Source organism: Poecilia formosa, unplaced genomic scaffold (assembly GCF_000485575.1).
Source record: "Poecilia formosa unplaced genomic scaffold, Poecilia_formosa-5.1.2 Scaffold26, whole genome shotgun sequence".
NCBI lineage: Eukaryota > Metazoa > Chordata > Actinopteri > Cyprinodontiformes > Poeciliidae > Poecilia > Poecilia formosa.
In genome coordinates, this window is record NW_006799965.1 from 2,797,663 (window position 1) to 2,822,982 (window position 25,320).

Consider the following 25,320-nt stretch of genomic DNA (forward strand, 5'->3'; position numbering starts at 1 on the left):
CTACTACTACTACTACTAATAATAATAATAATAATAATAATAATAATAATAATAATAATAATGTTATGAAATCTTTTGCTGATTTCCTCTTGAATGGCAGAACACATGCTCCTAAAATTAGAAGTTTTGTAATTTTGTGACGCTTCTTGATTCATTTCCTCTTTACTAAATCATTTCCTTATTACTAAACCCTTGTGTCCAGATGGATGAGATTAATGTCTTTTTATAGCATCACCACAACTGGGAGTTCATAACGGACAATGATTCGGCATTTTTTAGGTACAAGGATTAACTATTGACACTGATTTTGGTAACTTGATGCTTGTGACGTCAGCGTCTTGAGCAGCGTGTTGGTTGGACGGAAAAACCCAGCGAGCAGGAGGGGATTATAAAGCCGCTCTGCTCGGAGCTCAGCCTTCAAACCAACCCTGAGGAGCTCCGCTGCACGCCGTGTTCAACAGGAGAAATACGACAAAAGCTGAATAAGGTGAGTAATATATTCTCTTGATCCGTTTGCCTTCAATGCATGTTAAAAAAAAGTACACGCAGCAGATTACAGGTTTAAACCAATTAGTTTGTTTTGTTTTTTTTAACAGCAAACTGAATTAAAAACGATTAATGTCTAACTCTGTGGCTTCCTAATAGTAGCTTAAAAATATCACATAAACTGTCAGAGAGTTAATATTTGTGCTAAAACTACTTATTTAGTGTAATCAATGATCAGATAAAAAAACACATTAGTAGACATTTATCAACAAATCGATTATAGGAATATTTTTTCCTAAGTCCAATAAGTCCCGTGATAGGTAATTTCCAAACCTACATAAAAGAACCACAGACAACGTATATGAATTTTATGGTCGAACTTTTGCAAAAGGAGAAGACTCAGCAAATTGCTCCTCCAGGCCGTTCACAGAGCGTTCTGCCCTCTCTTTGCTAGAGCAGGCCTTTTATTTTGGGAAAACGATAGTGAGAAAAGATAAACAGCAAAAACAGATGGCAAGCTCTATCTACACACACAGGTCATCTAGCCCTTTCCCTTGAGAGCGATGTCTCCCAAGGGTGGAGGGAACAATCAGTTCCAAAAGTATTCAACACAGCAAAAAGTCTTCACACAGACAAGAAAATCACGTCAATGCTGATTAATATAAAACTGATTAATGAACTAAAGTAATAATAAAAATGATAACACAGAAAACCCCCAACATCCAGTTTCTATTGACCTAATACTGCCTGCCTACATGTGACTGCTTGCTCAGGTTAGTATTTGAAAATGCAACATAATTCCGTTAACACCCTCTACTGACATGTACTACAAAGGAACAGTAGAAATATATATTTTTCTATTTTAAATCCAACCTCCTTCACCTCTGATTTGCTTGTATTTTATTGGTCGCTCTTTCATGATCTGTTGAAAACCAACAGATCATGAAAGAGCGACCAATAAAATAGAGTTTATTTTAGATGCACTTATAAAGAGACAGAGTAATGTGTTCCTTTGATTTGATAGGGTATTTTTCTAGGCACTGTGAGGCTGACAGTGTGATGGGATGGCCGGAAGAATTGCGTAAGAGCACAGAAATTAAAAGTGACTTCCCCATTAGATGGTGAATGGGTTACAAAACCTAAAAGCAGGAGGGGCATCCTGCATGGTTCTCCTCTGCATTTTTTATGAAGGGAGTCTGTCATTAACCTGCTCCTAAGATTATCTGTTGTATGTTTTTTTTTTTGTTTTTGTTTTTTTTTCCTTGATACCTGCATACCACAGTGCTACAGCAAAAAAGATGGTGCATCTCACAGGCAGGTTGTAACATACAACAAATAACCTGAGTCGAGCCGGCTCAGATCCTTCTTGTACATGGCGTCCATCTTGGCTGACCAGTCTAGCTGATTCTTCAATTATTCTCCTAAATATTTGTAAGATTGATTAACATTGGAGAGGGTGGGGAATTGTTCCTTCTCAAATCTATCTCCAGAGATTCCCAGATGAGCCTCCTCACACCATTTCACAAAGTAGACTCACCAAATTCGTCCTCTCTTCCATTCGCCACACATAAAACTTGACTTCTAGTCCTTGAATCCGAATCACCCCTCATACCTTTAGAGCTGGACTCTAAGCCGAGTTAAAAATGTTTGTTTTTTGGAGACCTCACCCCTGAATAAAGACAGGAAAATGTCTACTTAATATGTACGGTAACATCAGAGAACATATATCACATTTTTGTTCTCGTCAGAGCATCTTTGGTTTACACTGCAACACTGAAATAAGTGTTGAAAGAAATATTTATTTGGACAAAAACCACATTTATTGCTGCCAGGTTCTGCTGCTACCTGCAAGCAGCAGCTGCACTCCTGAGACTTGTTTCTCACCTGGCTTTGTAAATGTTTTATGTGAACATGCAACAGGTGCCAAGTGGCTATCACCAGTCTGACTGTACTGCCAATGGGGAAACAGAAATTCAAACCTCACCATGAATGATTAAGAACCAACTTGGCACCTTAAAGAGTCTCCTTCTGACTGAACATGTCTTTGTGCATTTCTTAGCAATCATGGTGAAGCGTGTTGCAGTAATTCTGTCCGGCTGTGGCGTCTATGACGGCACAGAGATCCACGAGGCCTCGGCCGTCCTGGTCCATCTGAGTCGCGCTGGAGCAGAAGTAAGAACAACAAAAAATTATTTTTCTGTCAAAAACATTGTGTTGATAGAAAACCAGCAGGAGTCAATGATTTTTAGTGACCATATTGGCCGTTTGATCTCAGGTGCAGATGTTTGCCCCAGACGGTGACCAGATGCACGTTGTAAATCACTGCGTGGGGAAACCTACTGAGGAGAAGAGGAACATCCTGCAGGAAAGCGCTCGTATCGCTAGGGGCAACGTGACAGATCTGGCCAAGCTGGACGTCTCAGCGTTTGATGCTGCCATCATTCCAGGTGAGTTCATCTTGCATAAACTCAGAGGAACCTGTGTGAAGCTCCTCTGTTTAATGTTTCAATGTAGGTTTCTGAACAAACCCCTATTTTCTCTATCAGGAGGGTTTGGTGTGGCTAAGAACCTGAGTGACTGGGCTGTAAAGAACAAGAGCTGCACCGTCCAGCCACATCTGGAGAAGATCATCAAGGATTTCCACAAAGCAGGAAAGCCTCTGGGCATGTGCTGCATTTCGCCTGTCCTGGCTGCAAAGCTGCTGCCCGGCTGTGAGCTCACCGTGGGGCAGGACAAAGAGTGTGAAAAGTGTGTAAATCTCTGTTCACGTTAGGAAAATGTTAGTTTAATGGATTTTGTGTGATCATTCACTTGGTTTTTATCTTCAGGTGGCCGTTTGCTGGGACAGCTGGAGCTTTGAAGGAGATGGGCTGCAAACACGTGAACAAAAACGTGGATGAAGCTCACGTTGATGTCAAGAACAAGCTGGTCACCACCTCTGCCTTCATGTGCAACGCTCCCTTTCACCAAGTGTTTGATGGAATCGGCGTCATGGTTCAAGAAACGCTGAAACTTGCCTAAGAAGATTGTTACATGTAATCAGTTCTATTTATTTTCACCAGGAAATCATGAGAGATGCTGCAATATTTAATCAGAAACTCTAATTAAACAAATATCAGAGTGAAATTTTAAATAAAGCATTTTGTGGAACTTACAGCTTTGGACATAATTTTCTTCATACATACAATGACGCAACAAATTTTGTACGAGACAGCAATCTTTCATTGCTCTTCAATGTGTGAAGTGAGTGATTATTCAGATAATTTAGCTTTTTATAATAAATTTTGTTTTATTTTTTGCATATATGAACATAGAAAAAAGCTTATAGATAGCATTGTTAATTGATGTTTGAGTGTCACTGCAAAGCTCAGAGACTTGTTAAACCCTCCACTAGTTTTTCTTAAAGTTAATGACTTGTGTTTAAAGAAGATGCAGTTAATTTTAAAGATTTTTCTTTTTGCAAAATCATTGGTGCCAGACCTATTGAGATCCCTATAAATTAATAGTTGTGGAAACATTTCTTTACATTACATTGCAGCTTACTTTCTCAGTGTCTAGGATCTTTAAATCAATAATCCATGACTTCCTGTTCTAGTCAGGTAGATATCTTCCAAAAGTTTAAAAAAGCTGGAAATATAACACAAGACTGGACAAGTTGATGTTGCCACTACATGCAAGGTGAGGAAAGTAAAAAGTTTCAGAGTGCCCTTTTAGATTCATCAGGTCCAAACAACCATTAGGTGACATCTGGTGGGTCTGTCATGAAATAAAAGATGAATCTGGAAAACCTCACGCCCAAAATAAACAGAAAAGATTTACCACTCTGCCACGAACAATAACACGGGGCAAAATAAACCCTTCTCAAAAAAAAAAAAAAATAGCTGAGACTTGAGACTCAACAACAGCAATTCAAAGCATATGGTCAAACTGACCAAGAATTGAGTCAACTAACACACATACGTGTTCTTTCCTCACCATCTCAGTACTCAGCAGGTGTGTGGCACTGCACATCTTTGAGACATCTTTTTTTTTTTTTTTTTAAAGGGGAATTAGTTATTTTCCAAGTTGTCGTCACATGCAAAATCTTTGAAAATCTGCATTGTCGTAAACATTTCCAAATTTTACCATGGATACTTTGGTGGCACAGATACTGGGGCATGAGCAGTTAGACACGAGGTGATTCTAGAACACCTTCCCTTTTCAATCTTTGCAAAAAAAAAAAAGCCCTTTTTCAAAATATTCTTACAGTGTATTGAGTGCGTTCCAAAGCATTTCTGAATTTTAAAGCCTGCTGCTACTAAATATTTTTAATAAAGTCCTGTTCAGTGAAAGTGGAGCATGTAAATTAAATTGTATTTCTATGTGTAGAAACTTGATACCATGAATAGATTTAACATGTAAATAATATATCACAATATGAACATGCAGAAGTGTAGATTCTTCTTCTTCTGTCTGGCCATATCCTGTGCTGTTGGTTTCATTTTGATGCTACCTGGAGGTTTGTACTCAAATATGTATGTTTTCAACTTCCTTTGTCTTCAAAGGTTGAGTTGCGTAAATTTACTGATTTTTAAACCACATGCAAATGTGAAGGAACAAAAATGTGATTTAAGAAAAGAAAATGAGCTTTTCAACCTTGTGTTTTTGTTCTTTTAATAATATTTAAACAGGCATTAGCAGCTTAAAAGAATAAGTTAACAGACAATGCTTTAATTTAGAGTCAGATGATTTATCATAGTTCATATACATAAATAGACATTTGATTTATCAAGCGAGATGTTAAAGCAGTTGTTGTGAAGTCTTCATTAATCCTTCATGTGCTTTTGTTGGAGAAATGGTGGAACTGGTCCACCCCACAGACTAACTTTGTTGCATGAAATTTCCTGGGACGATCAGGATCCTTAAATTAAAACAGACAAAAAAAAAAAAAGTTATTAGAAATGAAAGGTAAGTTTTCTAAAATAACCTCTGGCTAAGAAAATACGATTATCTCACCTCAGTGGGGTGGGCACAGGTGGGAACATAACGGATCACAAATCCACAGCGCCTCCTTTGGGAAGTGTTGGCATCACTTGCATGGACAAGAAGTCCATCATGAATCTGGAAAAAAAAAAAAAGATATATTTGATTGAGATAAACTTGTCTTTAGAGCATTTTATAGCTGCAAGGTTTTATCACAAAAAAACAAATAAACCTACCGACATCTGTCCGGCTTTCAGAGGACAGAGCACAGCTTCGTCCACCTGCACCAGCTCCTCTGGGATCTCCTGGTTGACTGACAGTAGGTTTCCGGGGCGGGTTGCTTGGCGATGGGGCAACATGCCAGAGCAGTGACTTCCTGTAAGGGACTGACGTCAAATACGTGGAGCATACAGCTGGCTTGGACTGCCAGTGATAACTTAGAAAATGCAAATAACTAACAAATTTAGCTTACCTGGGATGACCTGAAGGACTCCGTTTTCTTTTTGTGAATCATCAAGAGCAAGCCACACAGACAGAACAGGTCCACCGGCAATACCCCAGTACCTGTGAACACCGCAATCTTAATCATGCAACACAAAAAATAAACTTTATTTTCCTCTGGTAAGTTATATTCACCTCATGTCCTGGTGCCAGGCCACATAGGGGAGCTCGTCGTCTCCATCAGGTTTGCTTTGATCTGTTTTGCTCTCCTGGAGTTTGGCGGGTTTGATTGTCGGGTATTTACAGATAAATCGAGAGTCCAGCAGAATGACGTCAGGTCCCAGGATGGCTTGGATCACTCGCAGGATGCGAGGATGCTTGGTCAGGCTCATCACCCAGGGGTACTGAAGATGAACGTTGTGGAGGCTGTACTGTGTGTACGCTGTACCTGTTTGAAACATGAAAATACACGGTTAGAAAAAAAAAAGAAAATCGGATTCATCTGCTGAAACAAAGTGTTGGATATGTCAACAGTTTTCTCAGAGTTTCTTTCGTCAAAGGAGAAGAACATTATAATGATTGCTGGTGTGCAAAGTTAAGCCTCCTAAATCTACAGAAAGTGTTTATTATGTAAGAAAATAAATGTGATGTGAATGAAAAAACAACATGATTAAACTAACAGAGGAGAACAAACTGGGTCTGAGCTGGGTGTGTCCAAGTATTACTGTAGTTATTTAATATTTGTATATGAATAGATCAGCTGTTTATTGAAACATTTGTTTAATTTAATCACTCACTCATCACACTTGGTGAATGTAGCATGCGGTATTTGCTGGTGTTTTTATCTTGATATTATTAAATTTCCTTACTGTGTAATTTTCAAGTAAAAAAAAAATGAAACTTTTCTTCCGTAGCACTGAACAAACATACACATTTTCCTGTGATCAGTTTGTTACATTTCTGTTGCAGCACCACAAGCATCTGAAATAACAGAATAGAAGGATGTTCCAAAATGGTTAGCACATTCATCCCAAACAGATCATCTGATTCGATGGATGAATCATTCTTCAGAGAAAAAGAGGAGTGATTTTCAAACAGTCAAGTGAACTCTGACCTGAAATCATACAAAGCTGCCAGAATGGCTCAGTCAGTAGCCAGTAATGGCTTTTCTACTAAATAATAAATAAATGTTATGTTCTCTATGCTGTTACAATTTTTTTTCCATATTTGATATATGAACTTATTGTTTTTGGTTTCTTTGTACATGTGAATTGCGAGGCACCTGTTGTGAAATTCATATGTCTACATCCCATTACAGCTGCTTTTACTGAGAAAAGTGTTGCTGTGCTTCTACAGAAATAAACCAGTGAAGCAGTAGCACACTGCTTCACTGTGTGCTACTCTTTAGTTTAGTTGAAACTATATTAGATGGTTTAGTTTCAACTGTTTCGTCAGTTTCATTTGATCTCAGTTCTCTATATCTTGCTCAATCTCTGAATTTTTCGTCTAATTCCCCCTCCCTCTGTTTGTTACCTACCAAATTCCTCCTCCAGCTTAGCGAAGGCGTCTCTGGTCTCCCTCAGCTCTGTCTCGTCCAGCACGGGCAGCGGTGACAGGAAGCCCTCCTCATTGTAACGCTCCTGTAGTTCAGCTGGAGACGCGGTCATCGTTGCGTTTCCCTGCCGATGTCTCTGGCTTTCTGCTTCCAAGGTTGGTGAGATGTCGACTGAAGGCGAAATTTAAAAGTTGAAAAGAGCTTAAGTTTAATCAACGCCGTTAAAGGTGAGCCTTCACACTGACCTGGCTTTAGTTATTTGCTGGTTATAAAGAACATACACTTCAAAATAAGCACACCGCAGCACTTGTGCTCAGTTTATAACTTGTTACACGCTTGAATCAAGTTAATTGGACTTGTAAATATAAGAAACTCTATTTCCGTGTGCACTAAAAACAACTCTGAGACTGCAGAGATGTAAAACTCTCCAAAAATCTTTCTGTTGTCCAATTCCTGCAAAAAAGCTGAACAAAACACTCCTGATTTACAAATACTGATGGAACATGGTCAAATGGGGTAATATTTTTCTTTTTGTTTAGGTAGAATATTATTCTCCAAAGTCTAAGCTTTAACTACAGCAGAAGGTGTCTCTCCATACCTGTTGTCTGCTCAGTCCCCCAGTAAGTCTGGATTCTGTCTGGCTCTTGTCTGTCAGTCATTATATACCCTTCAGCTTTGGAAACTCCTACCATTGTGACATCATTTTAAAATTCATAAACTTTACTCAAAAGACCTACGTCGTCATATTACATGGAAACCACCATCCCTGAAAAGTACAAGACAGTGACCTCATTCAGGTGTGTGGAGGCTATTTAGAAACATTTCTTTGTTTGATCTACATGCCTTTTGTGTTGTGTTATCTCTGACTTTTTACGTTCTGCTCTAGTAATGGAGAATGCATTGTGACTGATACAGTTTCTGTTGAAATCTGAAACAATAGAGGTTATTCTGTTAAAGCCTGCTAGATCCAGCTTCCCTCACCACACCCTCATAGTAAACTATTTATTTTCATGTAGAGTGAAAGAACAATTAGTGACTAATGAACCCACGAAAAAGTATAAAGATGTTTCATTATGAAACTGAGGAAAGAACCATCACGAAATGAAAGCAGAAGTAATTAAAGGAGTGTGTGATCTGGTGACTGCTGGAAATCTGGTGACATGTCACTGTTTCAATGATCAAAATAAAATGGATCGATTAACGTTGTTTTATGATGACATTCATTGTCCTTATATACGCTCATTTTAATATATCCATTCATTGAATATAGAGGGTGGGCCATAAGTTTCCATTCATAGAAAAAAAAAACATTTCATATTGTTTATATAAAATGTTTTTATTTTTGTTGGACTCTGTGTAATCGCTGCACGTCTTGGACCACTTCATGGTTGATCTGCAACACTTCCAGTTTTCTGAAACTTGGAAATAAGTTTTGCCACAGTGCTGTGTGTGTGATGCTCGGTCCATGTTTTCTGCTAGTTTTGTGCGTCTGTTTCCCGATCCAGCCATCGGTACAATTTCAATTCTTTGCTCTTTTGTCAAACTCGTCTTCTTAGCTATCTGAAAATATAAAAGAAATATACATTTTACATTCTCAGATGTATGGAAACTTATGGTCCGCCCTGTACATCAATTGAACATGCCTTCAGTGAGCAAGTTTAAAACTGCTGTGAGGATACCAGAGTCTTCACAAAACTGTTGTCTGACAATATGTGAGCATTTTGGGGGTTGACAGTTCAAAACACTGAAATTGATTTGCATTGTGAACAACCTTCAGTGTCTGACATCTAATTCAATGTTTTTGTTTTTTTTTATATTTGGATATAGTTGGTCACTCATATAGTTGATTCTTATTAAGACAGGTTCTGATTATTTAGATATGCTTAAATGAAAAGGAACATTTTCCTTTTTGCATATTCCAAACAAAGGTCTGTAAAGCATCAGGTTCACAACAATAACACAGTTATTATTATTATTATTATTATTATTATTNATAGTTCATATACATAAATAGACATTTGATTTATCAAGCGAGATGTTAAAGCAGTTGTTGTGAAGTCTTCATTAATCCTTCATGTGCTTTTGTTGGAGAAATGGTGGAACTGGTCCACCCCACAGACTAACTCTGTTGCATGAAATTTCCTGGGACGATCAGGATCCTTAAATTAAAACAGACAAAAAAAAAAAAAGTTATTAGAAATGAAAGGTAAGTTTTCTAAAATAACCTCTGGCTAAGAAAATACGATTATCTCACCTCAGTGGGGTGGGCACAGGTGGGAACATAACGGATCACAAATCCACAGCGCCTCCTTTGGGAAGTGTTGGCATCACTTGCATGGACAAGAAGTCCATCATGAATCTGGAAAAAAAAAAAAAAGATATATTTGATTGAGATAAACTTGTCTTTAGAGCATTTTATAGCTGCAAGGTTTTATCACAAAAAAACAAATAAACCTACCGACATCTGTCCGGCTTTCAGAGGACAGAGCACAGCTTCATCCACCTGCACCAGCTCCTCTGGGATCTCCTGGTTGACTGACAGTAGGTTTCCAGGGCGGGTTGCTTGGCGATGGGGCAACATGCCAGAGCAGTGACTTCCTGTAAGGGACTGACGTCAAATACGTGGAGCATACAGCTGGCCTGGACTGCCAGTGATAACTTAGAAAATGCAAATAACTAACAAATTTAGCTTACCTGGGATGACCTGAAGGACTCCGTTTTCTTTTTGTGAATCATCAAGAGCAAGCCACACAGACAGAACAGGTCCACCGGCAATACCCCAGTACCTGTGAACACCGCACTCTTTAATCATGCAACACAAAAAATAAACTTTATTTTCCTCTGGTAAGTTATATTCACCTCATGTCCTGGTGCCAGGCCACATAGGGGAGCTCGTCGTCTCCATCAGGTTTGCTTTGATCTGTTTTGCTCTCCTGGAGTTTGGCGGGTTTGATTGTCGGGTATTTACAGATAAATCGAGAGTCCAGCAGAATGACGTCAGGTCCCAGGATGGCTTGGATCACTCGCAGGATGCGAGGATGCTTGGTCAGGCTCATCACCCAGGGGTACTGAAGATGAACGTTGTGGAGGCTGTACTGTGTGTACGCTGTACCTGTTTGAAACATGAAAATACACGGTTAGAAAAAACAAAAAAACAAAATCGGATTCATCTGCTGAAACAAAGTGTTGGATATGTCAACAGTTTTCTCAGAGTTTCTTTCGTCAAAGGAGAAGAACATTAAAATGATTGCTGGTGTGCAAAGTTAAGCCTCCTAAATCTACAGAAAGTGTTTATTATGTAAGAAAATAAATGTGATGTGAATGAAAAAACAACATGATTAAACTAACAGAGGAGAACAAACTGGGTCTGAGCTGGGTGTGTCCAAGTATTACTGTAGTTATTTAATATTTGTATATGAATAGATCAGCTGTTTATTGAAACATTTGTTTAATTTAATCACTCACTCATCACACTTGGTGAATGTAGCATGCGGTATTTGCTGGTGTTTTTATCTTGATATTATTAAATTTCCTTACTGTGTAATTTTCAAGTAAAAAAAAAATGAAACTTTTCTTCCGTAGCACTGAACAAACATACACATTTTCCTGTGATCAGTTTGTTACATTTCTGTTGCAACACCACAAGCATCTGAAATAACAGAATAGAAGGATGTTCCAAAATGGTTTCATCCCAAACAGATCATCTGATTCGATGGATGAATCATTCTTCAGAGGAAAAGAGGAGTGATTTTCAAACAGTCAAGTGAACTCTGACCTGAAATCATACGAAGCTGCCAGAATGGCTCAGTCAGTAGCCAGTAATGGCTTTTCTACTAAATAATAAATAAATGTTATGTTCTCTATGCTGTTACAATTTTTTTTCCATATTTGATATATGAACTTATTGTTTTTGGTTTCTTTGTACATGTGAATTGCGAGGCACCTGTTGTGAAATTCATATGTCTACATCCCATTACAGCTGCTTTTACTGAGAAAAGTGTTGCTGTGCTTCTACAGAAATAAACCAGTGAAGCAGTAGCACACTGCTTCACTGTGTGCTACTGTTTGGTTTAGTTGAAACTATATTAGATGGTTTAGTTTCAACTGTTTCGTCAGTTTCATTTGATCTCAGTTCTCTATATCTTGCTCAATCTCTGAATTTTTCGTCTAATTCCCCCTCCCTCTGTTTGTTACCTACCAAATTCCTCCTCCAGCTTAGCGAAGGCGTCTCTGGTCTCCCTCAGCTCTGTCTCGTCCAGCACGGGCAGCGGTGACAGGAAGCCCTCCTCATTGTAGCGCTCCTGTAGTTCAGCTGGAGACGCGGTCATCGTTGCGTTTCCCTGCCGATGTCTCTGGCTTTCTGCTTCCAAGGTTGGTGAGATGTCGACTGAAGGCGAAATTTAAAAGTTGAAAAGAGCTTAAGTTTAGTCAACGCCATTAAAGGTGTGCCTTCACACTGACCTGGCTTTAGTTATTTGCTGGTTATAAAGAACATACATTTCAAAATAAGCACACCGCAGCACTTGTGCTCAGTTTATAACTTGTTACACGCTTGAATCAAGTTAATTGGACTTGTAAATATAAGAAACTCTATTTCCGTGTGCACTAAAAACAACTCTGAGACTGCAGAGATGTAAAACTCTCCAAAAATCTTTCTGTTGTTCAACAGAAAGCTGAATAAAACACTGCTGATTTACAAATATTGATGGAACATGGTCAAATGGGGTAATATTTTTCTTTTTGTTTAGGTAGAATATTATTCTCCAAAGTCTAAGCTTTAACTACAGCAGAAGGTGTCTCTCCATACCTGTTGTCTGCTCAGTCCCCCAGTAAGTCTGGATTCTGTCTGGCTCTTGCCTGTCAGTCATTATATACCCTTCAGCTTTGGAAACTCCTACCATTATGTCATCATTTTAAAATTCATAAACTTTACTCAAAAGACCTACGTCGTCATATTACATGGAAACCACCATCCCTGAAAAGTACAAGACAGTGACCTCATTCAGGTGTGTGGAGGCTATTTAAAAACATTTCTTTGTTTGATCTACATGCCTTTTGTGTTGTGTTATCTCTGACTGTTTACGTTTTGCTCTAGTAATGGAGAATGCATTGTGATTGATGCAGTTTCTGTTGAAATCTGAAACAATAGAGGTTATTCTGTTAAAACCTGCTCGATTCATCTTCCCTCACCACACCCTCATAGCAAACTATTTATTTTCATGTAGAGTGAAAGAACAATTAGTGACTAATGAACCCACCAAAAAGTATAAAGATGTTTCATTATGAAACTGAGGAAAGAACCATCACGAAATGAAAGCAGAAGTAATTAAAGGAGTGTGTGATCTGGTGACTGCTGGAAATCTGGTGACATGTCACTGTTTCAATGATCAAAATAAAATGGATCGATTAACGTTGTTTTATGATGACATTCATTGTCCTTATATACGCTCATTTTAATATATCCATTCATTGAATATAGAGGGTGGGCCATAAGTTTCCATTCATAGAAAAAAATAAACATTTCATATTGTTTATATAAAATGTTTTTATTTTTGTTGGACTCTGTGTAATCGCTGCACGTCTTGGACCACTTCATGGTTGATCTGCAACACTTCCAGTTTTCTGAAACTTGGAAATAAGTTTTGCCACAGTGCTGTGTGTGTGATGCTCGGTCCATGTTTTCTGCTAGTTTTGTGCGTCTGTTTCCCGATCCAGCCATCGGTACAATTTCAATTCTTTGCTCTTTTGTCAAACTCGTCTTCTTAGCTATCTGAAAATATAAAAGAAATATACATTTTACATTCTCAGATGTATGGAAACTTATGGTCCGCCCTGTACATCAATTGAACATGCCTTCAGTGAGCAAGTTTAAAACTGCTGTGAGGATACCAGAGTCTTCACAAAACTGTTGTCTGACAATATGTGAGCATTTTGGGGGTTGACAGTTCAAAACACTGAAATTGATTTGCATTGTGAACAACCTTCAGTGTCTGACATCTAATTCAATGTTTTTGTTTTTTTTTATATTTGGATATAGTTGGTCACTCATATAGTTGATTCTTATTAAGACAGGTTCTGATTATTTAGATATGCTTAAATGAAAAGGAACATTTTCCTTTTTGCATATTCCAAACAAAGGTCTGTAAAGCATCAGGTTCACAACAATAACACAGTTATTATTATTATTATTATTATTATTATTATTTATTTTTTTGGCATTTACAGATTAATGATGCTGGATCACTTCTCTCAACAAATAAATGATGAATGAAAAATTGTTAACTTTTTACTTTATTTTGCTTGTTTTATTTGTTTAAATTTTGGTCCTTCTTCAGCTAAAATAAAATCATACACAGAAGTCAGAAATTTAAGAAAATCTGGGAAAACTGTAGACCCATCTTCATTGTGCAAACCTGTTCAATATATATACAATATATGTATGTTTGCCCAGCAAAAGTGTTTCACATGAGATGTTGAAGGGTGATATCCAGTTTCCAGTTTATTCCAGAGTTTTTCTCACACACACAATCAGGTACAAATAATCAATATGCTGAATTGGTTCTACATAGCATGACGTTAGCCTTGTTATTGTGAAAAAAAACACACAAAAAATCAGAGCCATCAATCTCCGGATGTCAAAGATGATAAAAGAGAAACAAAGTCAATGTTCGACTTGTCAAATGTGCCACCAGAGACCATCACTTCTGTCTTTTGCTTGTTCAAGTGTAAAATGACCGGTATTTTCACAAGGAAATACTGTTGACCATAAATGCTGGTCAAAAGGAAAAGCTACGACATCTTTTACCGTCAGAACCAGGAACCTTGTGAATATTCGGAGAAAATAGTTTAAAGAAAAATTCCCCATCACCTCATTCTGCTCACCTTGATTCTTTTGCTTATTGTTTTACATATTCATGACCTGCTACCAGAAAACAATTGCAGAAATCTCTACATCAACAAAGCAAACATTAACAGCCCTTTTCAAAACTAATTACTCATCCTTTCCTCTCTGACGTTATGACATTATTCCAAACATATGTCATGAAAAAGAAAATGCAAGATCCTTTCTGAGCAATGCTTGCACAAACAGTAATTATCAACAGAATTATAATTGACCTCTGCAACAATAGGCTTAGTGTGGCTATGAATAAATATTAATGGGTGTCAAAGATACATATTAACAAAGTTAGTAATTGTGATCATAATGACCAAGTCGAGGTGGCGCCTAATTATGAGGAATTAATATCCAAAAAGCTCTCAGTTTCAGTAACTTACTGGTTTCTGAATACCTTACTAGTGACGTTTGGTCTGAAATGTCACTAGTTCTGGATTAAGTTCTGGACTGACATTCTCAAACAGCAAGCTCTGCTGTTTGAGAATGTTTGTTCTGTATTAAGAATACAGAATAAGCACACACAAATTATTTCTAAGATATCAGAATTTGTTAACAAAACACTTCAGCTTCCAGTTTTTGTGTGTTTCAAGTAACTGAAACAAACAAAGACCAGCCTGGATTTAAGAGTCTCAGACGGAGCGCAAGAAACAAAAATAAAGCAATGCTGCCTTCTTGATGCAGCAGAGTCTCATATTATGCTGCCATGACATAGAGATAGTTTTAACAAACAACATATTTTTATAGAAGTCACATTAGGCATCTTGAAGAGATGCAAAAGTGAGTAAAATAACTTTAAAACTGACGTAAAAGAGGCAACCAGTGAAGTACAGTCATAATGAAGGTAATGTTTCCCAAAATAGAGCAGGTTACAGTGATCCAGCCTAGATGTAACAGTTTCACAAAGCTGCCTTGATATAATTGGCTTCATTTTGGCTAATATATGTAGTTAGTAACACATACTGTGTCAGAGAACCAAAATCTATGTTCGAGGTGTCAAATGTGCCACCAGAGACCATCACTTCTGTTTTTTGCTTGTTTAAGTGTAAAAAATTCGAAGCTATATATTTCTTTACGTCATCGAGACAGATGAACGATGAATCCAATGAGAAGCCTGTGGCTTTTTAAAGATGGAGGTAAATCTGACGAATCCATTATTCCCCAAAAGATCCTTTTTAAAATGGGCTCTTTGCTACATTTACTTTTGTCATGACTGGTTCATCTGTCTCGATGACGTAAAGTACTGGATGGCTTTGAATGTTTCTGATAAAAATGTATATGTCAGAGTTCAGTGATTTAACAAAAAATAAACAAATAAATAAATAAATAGACACAACCTTTATTTTAAAAATGGTCAGAGGCAGGTCTGAAAACAAAGCAAAAAAAGCAGCTTAAGTTTAAAGGCGAACTTAAAGGACTTTCAGAAATGAATACCAAAACATTTTGAATTTAATGCTGATATTTTTAAATAGATGAATTTGCTTTATTGTTACTCAGATACATTTAAAGATACCAGCCATAAAAATAAATGTGGACCTGGAATGACTCATAGTGTGTTAAGCCTGATTTTCCACAGTTTTCTGAGAACTAAGAGGTTTGTGTTGCTTTTTCCTGCTGACTTTTCATTCTCTTGTCTCCCCCTAGATGCTGCTGCTCATTACTGCAACATAAAATATCTGTCAGCATGCTCCTCTCACTTTAGGCTTCACTCCGCTGAAAAAAATAACCCTTGAGTTTTAATGAATTCTTGTTTTCTGAAAATAGCCTTCCTTTTAACATTCTTTTGCTCACATCACTTTTGCAGTTATCAACACAATTCAGAGTCCTAAACACTAAATACTAATTTAAAAATGAAAACTTATTTAAAGACAACCAATAAAATTGTTTAAATGCATGAAGACTCATTAGTTTGAGCACAACCTGAATGCAAGCTTCATTCGGTAACAAGCAAAATGTTTTCATTTTGTGATTCCATCCGGCTCAGTTTGCTGCTGTGTGTCTTTGTGTTTTTTTGCATAATTTTACTGTCTGATTAGCAGCAGTGTAACAAATTGTAGTTATATTGGAACTACATTTCCTCCTGATGGTGCAGTTCTCCGTCTTGTTGAGATTTGTTTTTAGGTAATTAATATTAATATACTGTAAGATGAAAAATATCCCTCCATCCAGCGTCTTCAATCATTTACCCTGGGGAGAATCGCTGAGATCTAATATTTCAGTTAAACAGAACAAGCTGAACTGAGTTCATGGTGTTAGAAAATATAATTTATGTCAGCTAATCTATAATGGCTTGTAAATAAGTGCAATATTTGCCACTTTTTCAACCACAGAGAATGATTCTCTTTCAAGACGTTTTGGAGAGGGGTATTTTTTTCCTGATGATCCAGCCATTGATTCATCCTCTTTGTCTCCTATCCTTGAAGGGTTTCAAAGGACTGGCGGCTTCATCAACATAAAAAGGTAGATCCAGGAAAGCACACCAGGCCAGTTTTATGTTTACGACATATGATTTATATGACAAAATTCAGAGAAGAACTGAGGCAAAATGAAAGAGACAGTTCCACATACTGCAAAGAGTGCAGAAAAAATATAAATACTATAACAAAGTGTTATGACAGCAGTTGTTTGCACACAACTCTATGGCTTACTGATAGATTTTTGTGATACATTTATCTTTCTTATATTTGAAAACATATTTTTTACACAGCAGTATGATGTACACAAATAGATATATCAGCTTACAAGAACTCCAGAAAAAGAACATTTTTGCAAACGTAACTCTCAAACAGAACAATTTGAAGTACAGAATATATACAATTTAAAGAAGCATGAAGATGATAAAATGTACAAATAAGTGTTTATTGGTGACAATGAAACTCATCATATATATTAAATATATTTGCAATATATCTTCATTGCAGCTGTGAGAGCAAGTGCTGGCAGTCGTCAAGTCTGTCCAGCTCGTCCACCGCCTTGATCAGCCGCTCAACCTTCGCCGATGGAAGCACCACCTCTGCGTTGTTCCTGAACTTCTTCCTCAGGCTCTCGTTGGACAGCGGGTTGCGCCAGTGGCCGTAGAAGGTATCACAGCGTCCCTTCAGAATGTCTCCTCCCACAAGCGTCACCTGGACCTCCCCATACATCACGTTGAAGTTTGCGGGGTTGTCGTGGGGATGCTCCAGCCGAACGCGGCTCAACAGAGCGCGGAGCTCGGGGCGGCTAATGGCGCCTGGCGTGAAGGACTGGACGGTCACCTCACCATCCAGGAGAGCGGTGCAGGCGTTAAACTGGAAGGAGTGGCGGGCCTCATGCTCCGACTCAGGAAAAGGCCTATTGATGTATTTAGAAAGGGGAACTCTGAGCAAGATGTCCTGGACTTGATCTGGAGAGACCTTTCCAGGACCAACGCCCACTAGAAGCTTATGGACGGAAGCTGCAGCATCTGCCACCCAGTGCATCCCCAGATGGGCGGGGAAGCGCTTGAAGCCCATGTCCTGCTCCTCTAGCAGGAATGCATGGCCATCATGGGGTGAATCTAAAGGCTGTGGCATGTAATCTTCATAAAAAGCACTAAAGCCTGCCACTCCTGCAACAGCATCCAACACCAGAGGACTGGCCTCTAGGCCTCTGGATGCCAGAAGGGCAGCTTCAAGCCCAAGGCGTGAGGCGTTGCCGATGTGGAGGGGCTTAGACTGAGTGGCAGCGTTAGCCATGGGAGCTCCAGCCAGGGAAGCAGCTATCGCCAAGGCATGGCTGCACTGAGAGGAGTCCAGAGACAGGAGGCGAGCACAGGCTGCTGCACTTCCCATGGGACCGACCACAGTGGGAGGATGAAACCTGACGAAGGACAAACAGAGACCTGAATGTCTACTGAATAAACATAATTAGTATTTAAAAAGTTAGCCATAATTCAATATCAAGAGTGTCAAACATTTCTAGTTGCAGAGTTCAGAGAACCTAAAAATGTGATGATGCGAAGGAAACTTATGAATCTAATTATCCCAAAAAAGCCTCCAAGCTAAATATGAAGAGTTGTTTTCTCTGCTCGTCCAGTGTTTTTGTGTACCCAAACTGAAAGTATTGAAACTCTGTGCATCATCATAATTTTTGCTGATGAAAACCACACTTCTGTCCTGACTGAACCTGGGATGAGCTTTACCTGTTTCAGGAAGGAGCAGTGTCAACAGAAAAAGCTCCAGTTAGCCAAAGGAGCCAAAAGTACCACAGTTCAGAGACAAACCCAAGCACAAAAGTAAGCAAAACATCTCTGAGTTTCTGTGCTGAGGAGGGGAAAAACACTATGCAGCTATGAAAGGCCTCACACATTTGAAGTGTGTGAGGCCTTTGTTAGGTTCACTTTGCACAAACTACGCAGTAAAACCTTCCACAACAATTTTTTTTCCAGCATATACACTTTTAACTTTAAAAGGAAATATCATCTGCAAAGACATAAAAAAGTATATGATTCAAACCGTTAACAAATTTACATATTTTGTATTTCAGTTACAAATAGTCTGGAAGTTCCAGTGCGAATGCAATCCAACTCTGAAGAACTGACCTTTTAGGAATATTGTGGGCCTCGTTGGAGAACCTCATCAGGCGGCCCTGGATCTCGATGCCCACGTTAAACGCGAGTAAGAAGTCCAGACCGCTGGGCTTCCTGCTGGCCGGCATCATGTCGCTGAGCGCTAACACAGCAGGAAGGACGGCTCCGGATGGGTGAGTTGCTGGATGCCAGGTGTCGTCAAAGTCCATGGAGTGAGTCTGAGGTGTGATTGAAGAAAAACAAGGCATCTTTCTTAGTGGAATAAACAATGTCTAAAATGTTATGAACTGTACTTTTTCTTTTTGATTTGGTGATACACCTTAAATAAGCAATGTTGGACACTTTTAACAAAGTTACACAAAGGATCACTTTCAAAATTGTATCCTGATTGTGCTGGTTGGGTTTTTTTATTTTATGTTATTTTATTACTGATGTAAAATACTAGCAGTCTATTTGTAATAGTAGCATAACAGCACTTACCGCCACTCCATTGACAAAAGCTGCCAGTGTTGGGGAGAGCCTGATGCCTCTTTTTCCGTACACTGAGCAGATGTTATCATGGCCGTACATGTGCTGGGGTTTAAAAGAATACAGTTAATTTTGGTTACAATAAAAAATTTACATGAAATATTAAGTTAGAGTTGAAAAAGAAACATTTATCTTTCAATAAGATTAGATTTTGAATATTTGAATAAATGTAAAATGTAGTTTTGAATTTGTCCAATTCTACAAGTTTGCTACAAGCTGAATAAAAGAGTCAAATAGTGGGACTGTATCAACCTATATACATATTTTGACATTTTCTATTTCCTACCTTGCAGTGTTTTAGCACCATTTCAAACACCTCAGTTGTGCTACCAATGAGACCAACACCAATGCTGTCCAGTACCATTCTTTTACTGCGGTGGAGAACCACAGAGGACAGGTGCTCGGACTTGACCTTACTGACAAACTCCCCAAAACTAGCAGTGACTGTTTCCTCAGGAGTCGGGCTCCTCAGCACTGTTGAAAGGAGGAAAAAAAAGATTTCTCTTTTACCTGAGGGTTAATGAGGATGTGAAGGGTAAAGTTTAGAAAGTCTATCTAAAGTAAAATATTAACCTAAAATGGTGACAAGAGTTATACATTTACAATGTACAAATATACATACAGAATGCTGATTTTAGAATCACAAAGATTAAAAAGAAGTTTAGTGATGTTTACGTCAAACACATTAAGCCACACTAATAATCAAAAGTATTCAAATGCCACACACTGCAAAGAAAGAAAAGGAAAATAATATGATTATGAGATATGCAAAAGAAACACTTCAACAATTCAACCACAAAGAGTTACATAAAAAAAAAAAAGTCTAAAAAGTAAAAACACTATAATGAGTCAGAAATTCTCACCTTCCACAGCAGAGTTGTGGATTCTTCTGGCAGCCCAGATCGGTCTGACGGTTTTCTACAAGAGAGTAAAATGTACAAATGATCTCATGCAACTGTAAAAGCCTTATCTGATCCGTTTCTGCAGGCTATCTTTGTCAGGCACGCGTGATGTGAAGCAAGTGTCTTAGAAGACAATGGTTTTACAGTAACAAAGGGTTCTGTTGACAGCGGTAGTTTCTGTAACAGTTCATGCCACAGAAATGAAAAGTATGTTTTAAGGTCATTAAAATGTCTCAAATGCAGTTATGATAGAAAACATTTTCACGGATTCTTAAATTATATGAATATTTCTTACCTGCAGCCTGAACATGACGCCTTCTGTATTTTTTCTCGTTGAAAACCAGTTTTCTCCTCAGTGCTTCTCGCGTTCACTGTGCTGTTAGCTCAGAGTGTCTGAATGATGCTGCTCTAATATTGGGAAGGGTGTCGCCTTATATAGCCCAGGTACCAAAACTTGCCTCACAGGAACAAGGAACGAGGTAGGAAATTCCAGGTTCTTGTGTTGTTCATTGTTAAAAAATTTTAAGACATACTATTATGTAATTGCCAAAGCAAAGAAAACTACTAGTTGATGACTTAAGCTTGAAACTCCGCCTACAAGCAGAAAAGTCTTATACTGGATAAACCTTCATCTGTGCATCAGTGGCACTGAGCATTTCATCTTTGAAGCATCTTGACCAGGTAATGCTTCATTTTTATCTCTTATTGTTTTGAGAACAAACTTATCTCTTATTGTCTAAAAACATAAAAAGGTACATTAGTCAAAAGATTCATAGTTTTAAAACACTAGAATACACATTTAGATGTCATATCTGTTAATGTGACTAATAATTGCACTTTTCTGGGCAGGATATAAACAATTTTGATTAGGAGTGGTTAAGTTAAGTTTGTCTAAAACAGCAATAAGCAACAGGCAATAAAAGTTGTTGTAAACTGTTTTCTAACAGGGTGAAGTATATCTTAACTATCAAGTTATTTCATGTTAAAGGACTGAAACTACCCAAGAAAAACTGAATGGAATAGGTTGTGATGAATCGCTGCTTTGCATCAAATGCAATTGCTTGTTTTAGATTATACATTATGTATTAAAATGTGTGAAAATATTGACAATATTTTCTCTTTATGCTAGGATATTTTTGTAATTTATGAAAATGATAAAATGCAGATATACAACTTAAAATAATGTATCTAAAATGTAGACAATAAATGTATCCAAAACATCTGTACAAGCTAATTTGTGTATTTTAAGAAATATATGGTATGGATCTTAATGGGATGGTACAAACTTAATCAATGAAACATCTTAAACAGTTGGTCAGTGTGTTGATTTATAGACTTGGTGAGGAGTATATTCTCTGTGATGTACTTCATCAGAGCAAGAGTCTGTCACTGAAACCATCATGGCTGCATCTGATGGGTTTCCTGCCAGCTTCTACGGGGAACCGGGAGTTTTAGGCATGTTGTCAAATGGGATCAGTGCGTTCCTTGTACTTCTCCAGAACTTCAACACAGCTCACAATGGCAACGCTCCAGTTGGAGTAGAGAACATTCTCGCAGGTAAAACTGGATGTAAAATAACCAAATTAGGCACAGTTTAAAGTTCTAAGAAGAGAGCTTACCCCAATTTGCAACATTTTTTCCAGGTGTACATCTCATCCTGATTGGCGGCGTTTGCCAGCTGGTGGCTGGGCTGCTCTCCTTCCGTAAATATGACCACCTGAGTGGCACCGCCTTCATTGGCTACTCTGCTCTTTGGGCTAGTTATGGTGCAACTAGAATCTACTATGGTGCCCTGCCTGAAAATCCAAATATGACATTAACAACAGATCAGATGATGAGCAATTCATCCACCAACATGATGAGCAACATGTCTCTTAATAACTCCACGCAGTGCTATTTATGTCTGTCCATGGAGGAGTCAGCGATTGCCGGTCTGGTCCCCTACATCATCCTGTCCTTTCTTCTTGCATTTTGCTCTGCCACGGTCAACTACATCATGCCTTTTGTCTTTGGAGCCATCACAGCCACCTTGATCTTTGAAGCAGTAGCTTTAGCTGCATATTCCTGGGCTCTGATTGTCTCTGGGGTTCTGGAGTTGCTCATTTTGATCTTTGCTATCTATGGTTCAGCGGCTCTTCTCATCAAAGGGCTGACTCAACGTCTAGCCCTGAAAGGTTTTGGTACCCCACTCTTTAATGTTCTCTTACTAGGGACCCCCAACTCAGGAAAAGCTCAGAGTGGAGGCCAGGAGAAGAAGAAGAACACAAAGTATGCAGAGCCAATGGCTTTGAGTTTCTTCTGCGACTCCATTGCTCCATTCATCTTTGCTTTCTACAGCTTTGGGTACATGAAGTCATTTGGTCTAGGTGTTGCCTGGGTATCAATCATCTCAGTTGCCCAGTTGTTCTCTAGCTACTACGCCCACCTGCGTCAAGATTGCTACCACACCACAAAGTTTGGGCTGCATGCCACATATTGGTTGATCAAAGCTTGGGAGGAGTTTGTTGTGTCTGTTTTAATAGTAGAGGATGGTAAAGTTGTCTCTGGAAGGGAAGCAATGGTAGGAGACTGGTTCTTTGTGGTGGCAGCCTTGGTGCTTTGTGTAGGGAGCCTGAACATGGACGTCCTGGAATTGATCCATAACTTGTTCTTTGTCCTGCTCACAGTCTCCACAGTCCCTCAGATCCCCCTGCAGGGTTACTACATCTTCTTCGGAGTAGCTTGTTCTCTGTTCACTGCAGTCTCCATCTATGGCACCTTCACCCGTCTCATCAACACCATTGCAGAAAAGTCTCTCATACCTGTAGGACCACAACCAGTGTCTTCTGAGAAGCTGATTAGGACTTTGAGATGTAGAAGGTCTAAGCAGGGAGATCAGGATGTGCTTCCCCCAGGAGATCAGACCTCAGACGCTCTGTTCTATCTTTCAAATGGGGTTGCAGCTTTGTCAGCTCTTCATTCAAGAAGCATGAGTACAAACCCTTCTCTCCTGCACCTGACCATCCCCTGGGTCCTGATCTCTGGAGCTATCATCCAGGCCTACGTCAGCAGGTTGCAAGTCACAGGAGGCGGCCGCTTTGGATCAGTCATCTCTTCCATCTATGTTGTTGTCTGGGCAACGTGGACATGGTTTAGATTTGCAGGTATGTTAGCGCTAATATATGAACATAATGACAATATCTGTTGCAATTTAGATGGGAGTATAATCTCGAATCCCTTTCATTCAGGTAACCAACTTCAGCTCTCGACTGAGGCAGGCTATGGTTTTACTGCAGGAGCCATCGCCTTCCTTGTCATCAATGCTTTCCTTATGCTGATTGGTAAGTTGTATATATGCATTTTCTGTTGTCAATATTTCTCTTTGTTCTGATTATTATGGTAATCTTCTGTTAACTGGTCCAGCTGCTTATAGAAACCTGGTTCTTCTGTTCCTGACAATGCTGATGGAGGTGGTTCTTGTTTGCTTCCTTCTCTCCACCCTGAACAAGCTGCCATATGAACTTGAAAGTAAGTTATCATGAGCCACATATGATGACAAGCATTAGGTACTTAAATCTTGATGGATCTTTTCACCTTTTCACTCAATTTATTCACCTTTTGACATTATTTTTTCCCACAGTTGCCATGCTGGCATTGGTCTCTCTCATATGCATATATGGCACTTTGGCGTCACTGATAAACTACATGTTTTCACAAAGAGTGATGCCAATGGGGCCTCCTCTCTTTAAGGTAATAACTTTAATGACAAAATGTTTGATCCGCTAAGAATTTTCAACTACACATAAATTATTTTGAACATTTCCTGTATCATCTGTAATTTTAGGAAAAAATTAAGTCAGAAATATCTGAGAAGCATCCCTGTCCGGTGGCCAGCTCTCGCCTCACAAGCGGCCTCTTAAAAATTGCTCAGCTTCTGGAAGAAGGAGGCGTGTGTGGTATTCCCACAGACACTGTGTACGCTCTGTCTGCCTCCTGCAAGAATCCCCAGGCTATAGAGAAAATCTACAACATTAAGGTAAGACAGGAATACCTTTCAAGCGCAATGTGACATTTATTTTCCACTGTGTTTAATTTAAGGAAAAGCCATCAACATAATGTTAAATATGTCTCTCCTCCAGGACCGGCCAGCAGAGAAGCCTATATGCATTTGCATTTCTAGTGTAGAACAGCTGGTGGCAGCCAAGCCTCCGTTCAGCCCTCTGCTGTGGGAGTTCATGAGGAACGTTTATCCAGGAGGCATCAGCTGCATCGTCAGCAAAGGAGACTGGCTATTCAAACTAGGTAAACATTGTGAAGTTGTTTTGTTAATGCTTGTGGACTGAAATTTGCCTGGTTTTAATGATAGTTTACTCTCAGATCAACAAAATAAACCCTCACCTCCAATGTTAACTTCTCTTCTGCAGGAGTTGGAGCAGCTTACGACCGTGTTGGCACCAGGGACAGCATCATGATCCGTGTTCCTGACCACACCGTGACGTGCCACTTGTGTGACATGACTGGACCCCTCGCTATTACGTCTGCCAATCCCAGTGGAGAACCAGACAGCACCCACCACAGCATGGTCATCAAGTAAGATACTTCAAAATGAACTTTAATAAATGCTGGGTCACACATCATGGTACTAAAACCATTGCTTTCTCAACATATGCAATATTTTTCTACTTTCTTTGAATCGCAGTCGACTGGGGCACAAGATACAAGGGGTCCTCTGTGACGGAGACTCCAATGAAGTTGTTGCTTCAACTGTGGTCAACTGTCTGAGGATTGATGAAGGTATGTGTAAACAATCAAAGTCTCTCCCACGCTCATGTTAATTTTACTCAGCACACTCTAACGGAAGTTGCTCTCACTTTTCATTTAGGTATCATCACCATTGTAAGAGAAGGCTGTGTCCCTGCGGTTAAAGTTCATCAGATCTTCGAAAGGCTGAAAAACACAATGTTGTGAGCGAATCCTTCCAGAGGACTTCTTCATAGCTACATGTGTGGGTCAGCGCCAGAGCCAATAT

At 39.0% G+C, this 25,320-nt stretch overlaps 6 protein-coding genes across 6 annotated transcripts in view; 2 read left to right on the forward strand and 4 right to left on the reverse strand.

Moving 5' to 3' along the window:
* Positions 1-21,997, reverse strand: part of LOC103135609 (cis-aconitate decarboxylase-like) — a 46,006-nt gene extending 24,009 nt beyond the window's left edge. Inside the window, exon 1 of the mRNA XM_016669641.1 lies at positions 21,932-21,997. The gene's annotated coding sequence lies outside the window, so the exon portion shown is untranslated. The remainder of the gene's footprint in view (positions 1-21,931) is intronic.
* On the forward strand, positions 108-3,642 carry LOC103135610 (ES1 protein homolog, mitochondrial). The gene is made up of 5 exons (XM_007548424.2): positions 108-487; positions 2,546-2,658; positions 2,762-2,933; positions 3,033-3,234; positions 3,315-3,642. Exons 2-5 carry the CDS (start codon positions 2,551-2,553, stop codon positions 3,505-3,507), a joined length of 675 nt encoding a protein of 224 aa, XP_007548486.1. The 5' UTR covers positions 108-487; positions 2,546-2,550; the 3' UTR covers positions 3,508-3,642.
* On the reverse strand, positions 5,123-8,078 carry LOC103135612 (probable alpha-ketoglutarate-dependent hypophosphite dioxygenase). The gene is made up of 7 exons (XM_007548426.1): positions 8,043-8,078; positions 7,427-7,615; positions 6,085-6,337; positions 5,921-6,012; positions 5,685-5,824; positions 5,482-5,586; positions 5,123-5,386 (listed from the first exon to the last, which is right to left on the reverse strand). Exons 2-7 carry the CDS (start codon positions 7,554-7,556, stop codon positions 5,300-5,302), a joined length of 807 nt encoding a protein of 268 aa, XP_007548488.1. The 5' UTR covers positions 7,557-7,615; positions 8,043-8,078; the 3' UTR covers positions 5,123-5,299.
* Positions 9,446-12,296, reverse strand: LOC103135611 (probable alpha-ketoglutarate-dependent hypophosphite dioxygenase). Its single transcript, XM_007548425.2, has 7 exons — positions 12,252-12,296; positions 11,643-11,831; positions 10,304-10,556; positions 10,139-10,230; positions 9,903-10,042; positions 9,699-9,803; positions 9,446-9,603 (listed from the first exon to the last, which is right to left on the reverse strand). The coding sequence occupies exons 2-7, from the start codon at positions 11,770-11,772 to the stop codon at positions 9,517-9,519; spliced, it is 807 nt and encodes a 268-aa protein (XP_007548487.1). The 5' UTR covers positions 11,773-11,831; positions 12,252-12,296; the 3' UTR covers positions 9,446-9,516.
* LOC103135613 (cis-aconitate decarboxylase-like) lies at positions 17,197-20,718 on the reverse strand. The gene is made up of 6 exons (XM_007548427.2): positions 20,608-20,718; positions 20,274-20,328; positions 19,697-19,884; positions 19,363-19,455; positions 18,895-19,100; positions 17,197-18,173 (listed from the first exon to the last, which is right to left on the reverse strand). The coding sequence occupies exons 1-6, from the start codon at positions 20,620-20,622 to the stop codon at positions 17,249-17,251; spliced, it is 1,482 nt and encodes a 493-aa protein (XP_007548489.1). The 5' UTR covers positions 20,623-20,718; the 3' UTR covers positions 17,197-17,248.
* LOC103135614 (uncharacterized) lies at positions 21,696-25,314 on the forward strand. The gene is made up of 10 exons (XM_007548428.2): positions 21,696-21,869; positions 21,956-23,455; positions 23,540-23,632; positions 23,715-23,819; positions 23,932-24,041; positions 24,136-24,327; positions 24,431-24,593; positions 24,716-24,881; positions 24,991-25,085; positions 25,174-25,314. Exons 1-10 carry the CDS (start codon positions 21,713-21,715, stop codon positions 25,257-25,259), a joined length of 2,667 nt encoding a protein of 888 aa, XP_007548490.1. The 5' UTR covers positions 21,696-21,712; the 3' UTR covers positions 25,260-25,314.
* Positions 25,315-25,320: the final 6 nt, after the last annotated feature.

What these genes read in the sequence shown, in the direction of transcription:
- LOC103135612 (XM_007548426.1), bottom strand. Translation starts at nt 7,556, where the DNA reads ATGACCGCGTCTCCAGCTGAACTACAGGAGCGTTACAATGAGGAGGGC. An exon ending in AGTCCTTCAGGTCATCCCAG is followed by an intron (nt 5,825 to 5,920) that starts GTAAGCTAAATT and finishes AGTCCCTTACAG; the next exon opens with GAAGTCACTGCTCTGGCATG. An exon ending in TGAAAGCCGGACAGATGTCG is followed by an intron (nt 5,587 to 5,684) that starts GTAGGTTTATTT and finishes TTTTTTTTCCAG; the next exon opens with ATTCATGATGGACTTCTTGT.
- LOC103135610 (XM_007548424.2), top strand. Translation starts at nt 2,551, where the DNA reads ATGGTGAAGCGTGTTGCAGTAATTCTGTCCGGCTGTGGCGTCTATGAC. An exon ending in TGATGCTGCCATCATTCCAG is followed by an intron (nt 2,934 to 3,032) that starts GTGAGTTCATCT and finishes TTTCTCTATCAG; the next exon opens with GAGGGTTTGGTGTGGCTAAG. An exon ending in CAGGACAAAGAGTGTGAAAA is followed by an intron (nt 3,235 to 3,314) that starts GTGTGTAAATCT and finishes TTTTATCTTCAG; the next exon opens with GTGGCCGTTTGCTGGGACAG.
- LOC103135613 (XM_007548427.2), bottom strand. An exon ending in CTTTTGTCAATGGAGTGGCG is followed by an intron (nt 19,101 to 19,362) that starts GTAAGTGCTGTT and finishes ATCACACCTCAG; the next exon opens with ACTCACTCCATGGACTTTGA. An exon ending in GCCCACAATATTCCTAAAAG is followed by an intron (nt 18,174 to 18,894) that starts GTCAGTTCTTCA and finishes GTCCTTCGTCAG; the next exon opens with GTTTCATCCTCCCACTGTGG.
- LOC103135614 (XM_007548428.2), top strand. Translation starts at nt 21,713, where the DNA reads ATGGCTGCATCTGATGGGTTTCCTGCCAGCTTCTACGGGGAACCGGGA. An exon ending in GCTGCCATATGAACTTGAAA is followed by an intron (nt 23,820 to 23,931) that starts GTAAGTTATCAT and finishes TTTTTCCCACAG; the next exon opens with TTGCCATGCTGGCATTGGTC. An exon ending in AGAAAATCTACAACATTAAG is followed by an intron (nt 24,328 to 24,430) that starts GTAAGACAGGAA and finishes TCTCTCCTCCAG; the next exon opens with GACCGGCCAGCAGAGAAGCC.
- LOC103135611 (XM_007548425.2), bottom strand. Translation starts at nt 11,772, where the DNA reads ATGACCGCGTCTCCAGCTGAACTACAGGAGCGCTACAATGAGGAGGGC. An exon ending in GCCTGGCACCAGGACATGAG is followed by an intron (nt 10,231 to 10,303) that starts GTGAATATAACT and finishes CGGTGTTCACAG; the next exon opens with GTACTGGGGTATTGCCGGTG. An exon ending in TGAAAGCCGGACAGATGTCG is followed by an intron (nt 9,804 to 9,902) that starts GTAGGTTTATTT and finishes TTTTTTTTCCAG; the next exon opens with ATTCATGATGGACTTCTTGT.